We start from the raw sequence: 11,954 nt of genomic DNA on the forward strand, positions 1-11,954 counted from the left end.
GGGGGGGGGGGGGGGGGGCGAGAGTGGTGGTGGTGGGTCTCGTGTAGGGCAAAATCGTCTCAGTTCTTCCTCAACCCGACCTCACCTGACAAGGAACATCTTGAAGAGCCGAAAGCAGCAGAACCAGCCGGAATTGAAAGCGACGGACGGGGCCGTTTCGATGGAAAATGAACGGTTCCGAAAACGAATAAATAAAATAAACGGAGCCGATCTAAATGTGTATTTAGGCGGTCCCAGTTTTAAAAATATTACTTAATTCTTCCGAATGGATGCTTCAAGGAAGAGCTAATTCTTAATGCGTATATATATATGCGCACAGAAGGAATGGGAAGCAACCTCAAGCTCTTTGGCAGCAGGCACTTATCTATACGGTTACTACTTTTTGCGTCGACCGCTCTCTTCAGGCAAAGGGAGGAGAGTTGAAGTTGAATTTAATTTGATGTAAACATTACTTAATTCTTCCGAATGGATGCTTCAAGGAAGAGCTAATTCTTAATGCGTATATATATATGCGCACAGAAGGAATGGGAAGCAACCTCAAGCTCTTTGGCAGCAGGCACTTATCTATACGGTTACTACTTTTTGCGTCGACCGCTCTCTTCAGGCAAAGGGAGGAGAGTTGAAGTTGAATTTAATTTGATGTATTTCGCGTTTTACTCAATACTTAGCAAATGACCGCGCGGCTCATCCCAGACAAATAATGTAGGCACTCAAATTTAGTTGGTCTTTCAAAAAGAAGTCTATCCAGCTTTACATTTTTAAATGACCGTAACAAAAGTTTCCAGAAGTTACACACAATCTTTGGAACGGGGTGGGGGGGAACCCAAACCCTGAAGTTTTTCCTCGGCTTGGATTCCTGCCGTCTTTATTTTATTTCCTTCTCCCTCTTTCTGATCTTAATTGCACTTCGGTTCTCAGGAGAGAGGACTCCCCACTTCATAGCCTTTTCACCGGGAGCCGCAGTGCATGACAGTTTACAGCCAAAAAACTTCCTCCAGCCCGACAGCTATAAAGATTCCCGATTTAGAGCAATACTGTCCTTCTCGCATGGGGCGAGTAGTAGCCTCCAGCCGTTACTCCGGGTTCGTAAGACCTGTCCCTCTTTCCCCTCCTCATTCCCCCGGGACAGCGCAAGTCCCCAGACACTTTCCCCGCGGGAACTAGCCCCTGGCCGCTCCCGCAGCTCTCGGGCACCAGCTGACCCATGTGCAGCTTTAATCGCCTGGGGACGCCGTGCGAAAATGAGAGTGTGGTTGGGTATTGCAGGTATTTGTTTAATGATCTTTCAACTTGCAGTTCGGGGGGGGGACGCACACGCAGTTAACGCCGCCCGTGGTGCCGGAGCCGCGTCCCTGCAGCCCCCGCCTCCCGCCGCCGCCCCGGGGAGCAGCGCCGAGCCGGGCCGGCACCCTCCGAACCCGGGGGTGAAACCCACCTTTCAAAGGTCAGAACGTCCCACCCCTGAAGAATAAACACCTACTTTCCCATGACCTGCCTTTTTCTTTTTTTTCCCCCTTTTTTCCCCCTTAAGAAAAATGAGCGCATTTGATGGGATATATATGTAATAGAGAAGCGTATCTCTATCTCTGCTTGTCAGCTGCTTTCTCCTGGACGCTGGGGAGGAATGTCCTACCGATACTACTGTTGAGGCATTGATTGAGGATGTACGTGCCATTTTCGTAAGAAGCTTCTGGGTTTTGATTTAATCTGGCACATCGTTTTCCTCATACACAAGGCTGAAACAAGAAAAAGCCTACAGATGGTTCTGGGAGAGCTCTTTATAAGAACTCACCGCTTCGTAACCCCAACGTACTAACATATAACTTCCTACAGAGGAAACGACAATGTGTGAAAAGATGCAGTGGTCTTACCCATTTTAAGTTCATACATTGTCAGCGTTAAGCCTCTGGAATAATTATGTGTCAGGTTTTCTACTTTTAGTATTTAAGAAATAGGGCTGTTTTTCTCCAGGGGTTTTAATGCACACACATTTTGAAAAACATTTGCTTTTCAAGTAGTCTGAACGGAGCACAACATGTTGATTTTGATTTGTTTTGCTTCCCCCCCTTAGCATTTGGGCAGGCAAGGCGAAGGCGGAGTGCCATCCTGCATTTTTTGAAGGTGGCAAAACTCCCGTTGATTTAGTCAGATCTTTGCTTGAGTACTGCTAAGTACCCTCTCCGTCTCAAATGCTCAGATCCTGAGGTTTCCCTCATGAAAGTCAATGATCAAACTTCCAATGACTTCAGGCCTGCCGCACTAGACAGCACTGACCGGGGAAAAACAACAAAATAAACTGACGTTCCCATGAAAGCCCTTAAGAGGGAGAGTCTGGCTCAAAGATGGATGAAATCAGCAAACTTGAGAGCAGAGTACTTTTGATTCAAACTCAAAATTTTGAGCTAGAATATCCTTTTCAATATCTTAATGATATCGCTTAGAAGACTAGAGCTATTTAAACCAAGTTGCCGTGAGTGAGCTAGTGGGAGCAAGTAGATGACACAAAAAAAAGCCATCCACCATTCTTAACGGGCCGTTTCTTTAAAAACTGCAAAGAGGGACAGGCACAATGGACCACTGGGGCTGCAAAGAGAAGTGGTAGAATAATAGATACTGTTTACTGCTTTATCCTGGCCTAAAGGATAATCTTAAAAACCCAAACAAACAAAAACCAGAACAACAACAAAACAAAAAAACCCCACGCACCAAAGATGTATTCTGCTTCAAACAGGGACCATAGGAGTCTGATGGCAGAAAGTACTTGCCTCATCATAAACATCCTAGCAGGAGTCCTGTAGAGAGACCCTACCATAAACAAACACCACCTTTTCTTATCCTTCAGGCCACACAGTTCTCAAAGGGCACTAATGTAAATGTGACTTTTCGTGCTGAGATATGTCAGGGTAAGTTAAAAAGTTAATGTTCAAGTCTCAAATACAGAAGTCCTCAGATTTTCTGACATTATCATTAATAACCAAAACAACATACTTTTACTGGGAATATTCATCTTTGCCCTGAGCATCATCGCTCTTTATAAAAGTTTGCGGTGCTAAGAATCAAACAGGCCATATTCCTCTTGCAGTTCTTTTAATATCAATAAAAGCTTTAAGGCAGTCGGGAATCCATAGTCTCTCCTTTCCCCCTCCTTTGAACATTTCATGGAGATTACTGTAAGGCTTAAGACAAACTGGGTGCTTCGCAGCTACGTAATATTAACACCTCTAGAAAAAAAGGTACAAGTCCTAATTTGTAATTGCAGAATTTTTTAAAACAAATCAACTTCTTTTCCGTTGTTTTTTTTCTCCTTCTTTACTGGTTTAACACTTTTCTTCCTCCTCCTCACTGCTCCACAGGAAAGGTAAATATACAGTGTTAATGAGTACTATTTTATATTTTATAGATGAGGGTAGTGTTTTTAGTATTCACCTGGCAACTCGTGCCAAAATCTAGATTATCTCACGTTCTGGAATTAGCAAGTGCCTTGAATGCAGCCTCAAAGCTTACAGCCTCTTCTGAGCTCTCTACTGCCAAGATTATTTCCTGATTTCTTGCTCTAGGTAACTCCCTCATCCGTAGGAAATAAAAGCACTTGGACAGCTTTAGCAACGAGGGGTTACCGAAAGCAAATTCTCTGCCTCTCATCAGCAGGGAACCTACCTGGTAGAAAACTGTTTTCTTCTTTACCTCATTTGAGTTAATATCTCCACTGACTGATAGCAACAGTTTTGCATAACTCTGATGCTGTTTTTCATCATCTTGATGCAGCTGGCTCATAGGAAAGAACTGGAACTTAACTCAATCTAGATATTATTTGCACTCACAGGGAGCCTACTTTTACAGCTACGAGCCACTTTTTAGCCCCCTCCATTGTCTCCTCTCTTACACTGCTCTGAACCCAATTAACTTCTTTCTTCCAAGCTGTATGCGACCTACCTCTACTCTATATACCCAACCCTTCATCTTACCCGCACTTGCTTCACCAGGAAGGACTTCTCCACATCTGATAGAAAGATTTTCATATTACTACTTTTAAGAAAGTGAAAAACTCCCGAACTGATCAAGTCACCCCCATATTTTCCTGTAAGTCTTTTTTCCGTTTTGTACACGCCATGTGTGTTGTGCACCATCCTGGACAGGTCTGCTCAGAGGAACATACACGGTAGAAGGACCACACAGAGCAGAAGAACAGGTCTGTGTTGCCAACAACTTTAAAACTGGACAAGGAATAAATCAGCAAAGCAACATTCACTGGAAAGCGGCAAACGCAGAGAAAAGAGAAACTACTGACACAACAGCTCCTTAAAGAAGCTCCCGTTGGTCTTCTCAGGGAGAAAGTGGGCAAACTAATGCCAGCTTCTTCCTGTCATACAGGGCTCAGACCTGGAGAGCAGCTTCTGGGACGTACAGACATGCTTGTGGTCCTCTGTTTCATGACCAGGAGTGTAAAATGTTTTGCAAACTTCAGCCTTTCTGCGTTAAACTTACCCATCAAGCTCTGACAAACACAAATGTTTCCTACAGTTTCCTGTTTTGAATTCAGCAAAGGTTAATTGGGTCTTGGACGCTTTTTCCTGCCTTATGCCACCTAACGAGTTTAGCTGTGGGAAGATGGTTGATATAATGTACAGCACAAGAGACTGGAAGCCAGGAGAGCTGATTCTGAGCCCCACTGACTCACTGTCTCACTTTGGGCAAGTCTTCAGGATCTCCATCTTGGTAAGCTGCTCTACTTCACGGTGCAAATATTACACAGAAATTTTCCTTGGTAGCATCCCATCCTTATTTTCTCTGGAACCATTTGTAATGAAAGTAAGCATCCGATAAGCTAATAACGCATAATGAAAAGTAATTACATGTCAAAAGAAAAATTCACAATCTTTGTTCTCTGGTAATGCAAATCCAGCCTGATTCTCTCACAAGGGTGCATTTTGTCTGCTGGATGCTTTTTGAACACTTGCATTTTTACCAAACTGCTCGTTTTAGTCCCACTTAGTTCCAGCATGCTGCAGACATCAGTTCATTTTGCACTTCCAATTTGTTTAAAAAAAAAAAGTCCGCATAGTAAAAAGGGACTCTTTAAGCCTTATCTTTTTGTCTAGCAGTCCATGCTGCCACTACCGCATGCAGATACCACAGAGATGACGACTGAGCAGCAAATGATGAATGTGTGGGGACCACATTGTGTAATAACCACCAGTGCATGTGCCACGGGAGGCAGTGCCAGGAGTGCCTAGGAGACACTGCAGACACCCGAGCCCATCTTTGAAATCTCTGCACATTTGACGCTTTCTCAGGGCCAGAAAATATTTCTTGCCCTCGCTAAGAAAATGTCAGCTGTGACCTAGCACTACTGGTCCATGTAGTTTGATGTCCTGTCTAACAGTGGTTAGTCCTTACGTCGGAAGACGTGATCCTTCACTCCTGATTATGCAGATTATTTTGTAATGTGTCCCATCAGAGAGGCATCGCCTTTGTGGTTCTGTTGACTTGCTTATTCCCCAAAGCATGATGACTAATAGCTGGATTTTTTGTAAGCCACTTTAACTTTAGATGTTTTTCTTATTCACCTTGCGTCTGACCTTTATCCTAATTAAAGTTGCTCATTCCTATGAAACTACTTTTTATGTCTAGCTCAGATCAGGAGATGTTCACTGCATTCCTGAATTATCATAAATATTCTTGCAGGTTGATAGGAAAAGTTATAGCTCCCTTGCCTAGAAAATCTGCGCTATCTTTTCATGTTAAACACCGGTGGCCTCAATTAGTGGTTAACTAGTTCAAAACACTCTGCAGAGGCACAATTTTGATAATGTGGTACACGAAGTCTCCTACTTTCGACGCTGATTCCAACAGCCTAACATCAAATTCTCAGATCAGACCAACTAAACAGCAGTGGATCTAACTGGGATAGCTATTTCTTTTTATTCCCTTGGACCTGAGAAAACTTCTTCCCCAAGCTTCCTCTCATCATCTCGTAAGAGCTCGTACATTCCCCTGTATATATAAGATAATTGAAGAAGGTGAATAATTTATTTTAAAAGTTAATGATAGAACCACAGGCTAATTCACCCAGGTCTCTAAAAGACAGAATATGAATACAGGGATACCCAACTTTATTATTGCTAGGAATTTAGTTGTACAAAATCCTTCAGTGATAATATCTTTGTCCCCTCCTCAGCAAGTACAAACTTACAGTTTGTGATAGCTGGCTAGTCAATGTTGTGCTACACACTTGCACCAAGATAACTGTCCAGCGTGCTCACATCAGCATTCTTGCTGTAGAAAACGCTGAACCTTCAAGCCTTGTCCTTTTCTTTACAAATCTGTGTGCCTAACTTCTGTGTGGGAACAGAAAGAGAGATTGATCCCAATCCTGTCTACCTGCATTAGTGCTTTTGATAGCTCCTAATTCAAGAGGTATTTTGTCGTTTGTCCTTAATGTTGTTCCACACCATGCTATGGAAATTTTCTCCCAGTGAGCACTGGAAACTTCTGACCCGATTGCAGTGGTATTTCAGAGTATCACACTCAGTATCCCAGATACACGGGTGAGAAAACAACGGCCATCACGTAAGAGGTACCAAGCATTTTAAATCTGAATTACACTTCTGTTCTTTCAGAGGTACTCTCATACCTGGGAACTTCTCAAACCTGAAATCTGCTGATGCTGCCAGCTGTGCTCATTTAAGCTGGCAGGTTACTTTCAATCATGGACTTTCCACTTGCATCCTTGTTAATGTAATACACTAATAGTCTTGCAGGCACATTGCAAGCATTTATTCGCCTTCTTCAGCTTTTTTGAACAAGTTGTTAATCTTCAGTTGAATCAAAACAAATCTCAACCATGTTATATTTATTGCTGTTTTATACTAGTAAAAACCCCACAAACACCACTCATTGAAGCCTTCTCCAATTCTGTCCCTTAGACAGCTTGTTATTTGTGTTTAACACTGGCTTGGCAAAAATTTTGTTTCAGAAACCAGAGGGAAAATTTCAGTATTGTCCAAGTCTGTAATTTAACATGCATTTCACTTTCAGAATCTTGTGGCAGATGCCACGTATCCCCAGGAATTCAATCCTGATTCTGTCTGTCCAGATGTCAAGGACAGGGACAATCTGAGCAGTAGAAAAAGAACTGCTTTACCTTCAAGGCACCTTCCTTTAGGAAAAAAAAACAAAAACCCTTCACTTCAAGCCCCAATACATTGACAGCTTTGATAAGAATAAGAATTTAATTCAAGACTTAATCTTCAGCAGATGTCGTCTCACACATTGTTGCATACTCTTATAGTAAATATATTTCTATTCAAATAGCAACTGCTGTGATGCACTGAAAAGTTTTCTCCCCATTTTACATCTAGAAATACAAGATGACAGTGTGCAAAACTGAAACAATATTAAGTTAATAGGTCAGGTATACATTTCTGATCAGGAAATTAGAAAATCCACAAACTCATTTTATTAGTGAACTCTTACGCTAAAAAAGTTCTTAAACATTAGCTAGATTCTATAGATTTTACCCGGAAAAAATTTGTGTTGAAAGCATAGGAAGTTTTTCCATGAGTAACCCATACGAGAATAAAACTGGATGAAGTATGAATGCCTTCATAATTCTTAAGATTTTTGTTCTCATACCAACCACTGGAAGCTGAAAACTCTTGTATTTGCAAGACTGGGTAATGACTTGTGCCCCTATTTTCTTTTTGTTTACATTTTTTTAATTTTTCAGATTTGCACCCTGAATAACAGTGAAGAAGAGGTGTAACATGATAGAGTGTACACATTACAAGTCTTCCTTCCAGAAAAGAAAGGACTGAAATTAACCCACTCTCCAAAATTCTTTCTTTGGTCCTGACTTTTCTTTAAAAACCCTTGCTTTGCCACAGGAGGTTTTGGCAAAGCATCCCTTTTGGGAAGGGGGGAGGAGAAGGAAAAGCAGGGGGAGGAACCTAAAAATCTCCACCTTTTGGCTGTCTCAAGTACTTGTCTGCCTGGAAGCTCAATATGATGCAATTAATGAACAGCAATCCTCCACCTTCAGCGCTTCCTTCCCTTTCTCGAGACAGATGTGCTGACAGCATGGCACCTTCTTTAAAGGAACTCAGTTTTATGGAAGCTGATCTCTCAGCGAGGCACGAGTGGCTACAAGCTTTTGGCCGCCCCACGTATTTTCAAGCAAAATCACTGTGTTTCATGCCAAATATCCAGAGACGATAGCAGAGATGAAACCCATTTCTATGCAGGGTCCAGCAAATGCCTCCTTTAATCCAGACCCCTTTCAAATGTCCACACATGCTAAAATTTCCTTTGCTTGTCTTGGAAAACACTCTTACAGACAAATGTATCTATCTCACTTGCAAGCTATCTTTTTTCTCATGTGCTGCATATGTATTACTCTGCTTAGCTTTCATCCTATTCCTCCTAGACATATCTTCATATGCGACTTCCAACCAGTTCTCTCCCTCCGTGCTTTTACATCGTACAAGATATACAACGCCACCCTCTCCTCACTTATATCCAAACTCAAGAAACAAACCAACCCAAAACTCAACCTATCTGGGTGCCTAAAGTTAAACACCTAAATAAGTTGCCTGTTAATCAGTGGAGCTAAATACCTGCGATTCCTACCAAAGCCAAGAACTTTTGAAAAGTAGGATAATTCAGCCCCCACAACCGCCATTTCCCCCCTGCCCCCAGACACGGAGAGGCATGCATATTCTCAGCTTTACTCACCAAACTAATTGTATCAGGCTCAATCACACTGAATAAAGCAACTGCAGAAATTAAGTTATTGGATTGGAGTCACATGCCTAAATTTAGCCACAGAAGTTTGATACATTTTTTGGCTTAAACATTAAAGAAAAAGAAAACAAGAAGACAGAAGAAAACAACTAGATAGGTACACAGAATCCCAGTCTTTCAGGAGGAAGCACAGCTCCAGGAAACCTTATGGATATCAAGCAGCTCTCCTGAGAGACAGAGGCATGGCATGACTGCCTTCTCCAGGCGTCATGCTTCACAGTGCCTTGCGAAAGCCATCTGAAGGATGGCACAAAATCTTTCCCTTTAGTCTTTCCCAAAGACTTTAGCAAAACTTCATTTTCCTAATATTGCCAATGTTCTGACTCAGGAAGATCAGAGGAAAACAGTGATCCCCAGCATATTTGAAGTATTCGTGGACGTAATTTGTTGCCTGTCCCTGTAAAAATTTGGGTTAAGCTTCAATCGTAATTCAAAACAAGATCCACATTTTTAAAATGTTTTTCAAAAAAGACAAACATTTCTATAAATTGTCTCAGAGTTAACAAAGCAACATGTACTTCTACACAAAAGAAATTATTTATAGAGTATACACTTTTTTTTTTAATTAGTATTGAACTCTGGAAAGTGAAGTTTCAACAGCTTTAGACCAACTAATACATCATTTGAACAGAAATACTGAACGGTAACTGAAGAGTAACAGTAAAGGGTAGGAGGGTGTTTTCCATGGATATATTTGAGATGCCTCAGCTGAGAAACTTTGACACTAAATACCAAGTATTTCTAACTATTTTTACTTCAGTGTTTTGTTACTAGGCTTCCAAGTAGAAATCCTGAGGTGGATGCAAAGGCATTATCTTCCCTTCCGCTTGTAGCTGAAGAGCTTTGCGCATTGCACTGGAGCAATTCCTTCTGTTGCTGAAAGTCATGGTGACAATCTCCTTCAAGAGGACAAACCCATGGAAACCTCAGGAAGGGAAAGGCAGTTGCCCGCTTCATAGCTGTTTTGAAATTACTTTCTTCACTCTACATGAATTAAAAGCTCTAAAAGACTTCGTAAGAAAAGGCGATTCTTTTTACAGGTTGCTGGAAGCTGCACTTTTCATGGAGAATAGGCTGAATACATCTTGCATAAAAAGGCAGTCAGCAGAAATATGCCATTCGGGAAAGGGATGCTGATTACGCAGTACACTTTAAAGCACACTTATCACACTTAACATACTGAAAAATTTCACTTTTTCAGTATTTCTTCTGCCGTTTTCAATCCACTGGTCATAAAGAGAGAAGAGCGGGGGGAAAAAGGAAAAGAAAAGATACAGAATCCTATTTTGGGAATGCTTTCACCCTCAAGAACTGTGAGAGTAGATGGCTTAAGTCTTGCCTCAAGAACAGCTACTGTCATTTAGTAGTACTTCTCTTGTCGAAGGTGTCTGGATTAAAGATTATGGTCTTTCCTATAACTTTTTATATATAATAAAACCAAAATATTTTTATTTTGATTTTTTGAGCTGTCTTTACTTAAGACTGAGCTTCAGGTTTATACCACCATCACTTGCAACGGACTTCCAGTTAAAGCTTGGAGACTGAGTCAATTCCCATCACCATTCACCAGTGGCCAGCCAGCTATGTGACTGCGGTACAGTGGAAGGAAATGGGGTCTTTTCCTTCTCATGGTTCCCCTGCCTGGCTTTGTGCATACACTCTGTTAGCCTAAGGAAAGAAGAACGTGAATATTAAGGTCTAGTCCTCTGCTTAGACTTCATTTGACCTGAAGAAAGAGGTTGTATTCTGAACCTCAGCCAAGCAAACCAAGCAAAATCAGTGCTTTTCAGATTTAAATTAGACTCCCCATAGTTTTCCGTCCAACCACAAATTCATGAATGAAGTATGATCTTTTTCTATTTTTTATTTTTTTTTAACTCAAGTTAGCTGTTAGGCAAGTCTTTCTTCTCCTTCAAAATTCACTGTGAATGATTCCTACCATACTCATCATTTCTAAGTCATTTCACAGGAGCATAACGGAGGCGAATGTGACGAATCTAGATACAGCAACGTGCCAAGTCCTGGTTTGCACTGTGGCATTACATTTCTTACTCTCCATCCTTGACTTCCAATCATTGGCTTATAGCTGGTAAATATTCATTTTCATACACTTCAGAATAGTGAAATAATCTGCGAGAAATTTTTAAATAGCCTACCTCATTTTTTTGCCTGTTGATTCTTGTGAGCAACATATTTTTATTTTCAGTAACACCTTGGACCGAGCCAAATTCGGAGGAGCAAGGTTTGCTGCCCTGCAGGGCTTCTTGAGGGCAAGGAAGATGATATGTAGAAGCTCAATATATGCTTGCATGAGTTCAGAAATTAGTTTCACATTTGTAAGGAGAGTAGAGTCATGGCTTCAATAACATTATTAATTAAATGTAACAATTACTACCCTAATAGCAGTTAGCAACCAGATTTAGAAATCCTCCTGCACAAAACCAAATCATATATACGCCAGACAAGTATTGCGTGTATATCAAAAAAAAAAAAGGAAAAAATTATATGTATATATAACGACATCTCCCACATAGTGAGACATAACTCCTTAGTTAACACAGTTGCTCTCATTTACGCCAGTTGCAGTACAGTAAATGCATGAGTTGAAATTAGTTTCACATTTGTAAGGAGAGTAGAGTCATGGCTTCAATAACATTATTAATTATATGTACGACATCTCCCACATAGTGAGACATAACTCCTTAGTTAATAGTTAAGCTCTCATTTACGCCAGTTGCAGTACAGTAAATCAACCTGTCCTTTTGCAAGTAGTCTGGTATTAGCTATTTACCCAGATTTTCCCAGTCTTTAAGCATGAAAGCACACAGCAGTATCTCACAAACTACGTTATCAATCGACATGTTCAACACCTGAACAGTGTAACCCACTATCATCATTAGGTGACACTACAAGTCCTCTCAGGGGAAGATTCTCAACCTGTGGTCACGAATGTAAGTAAGTAAGTGGACTGTTGTCATACTTGCCTCTTTAGGGAAGATCTGTCAAAAAAGGTGAGAAAGGTAGGTATCCTCCAAAAGTTTAGCTAACAGAGTGTGCTGTTGCACTTTGGTTTTTATGTTCTTTTTTTTAAAACTCTAGCAACAGGCATTAGTAAAGTCTCTCAAGCAGTTGTCTCCAGCAGCTCTCTATGA

The 11,954-nt window shown here is 41.1% G+C and overlaps 1 protein-coding gene across 1 annotated transcript in view; it reads right to left on the minus strand.

Moving 5' to 3' along the window:
* The window catches only part of T (T brachyury transcription factor), a 15,743-nt gene extending 11,616 nt beyond the window's left edge, over positions 1–4,127 (minus strand). The window contains exon 1 of the mRNA XM_009278461.1: positions 3,966–4,127. Within this exon, the coding sequence (XP_009276736.1) occupies positions 3,966–4,127 (162 nt within the window). The remainder of the gene's footprint in view (positions 1–3,965) is intronic.
* Between the last annotated feature and the right edge of the window lie 7,827 nt (positions 4,128–11,954).

This window comes from Aptenodytes forsteri, unplaced genomic scaffold, assembly GCF_000699145.1.
Source record: "Aptenodytes forsteri isolate BGI_AS27 unplaced genomic scaffold, ASM69914v1 Scaffold210, whole genome shotgun sequence".
Lineage (NCBI taxonomy): Eukaryota > Metazoa > Chordata > Aves > Sphenisciformes > Spheniscidae > Aptenodytes > Aptenodytes forsteri.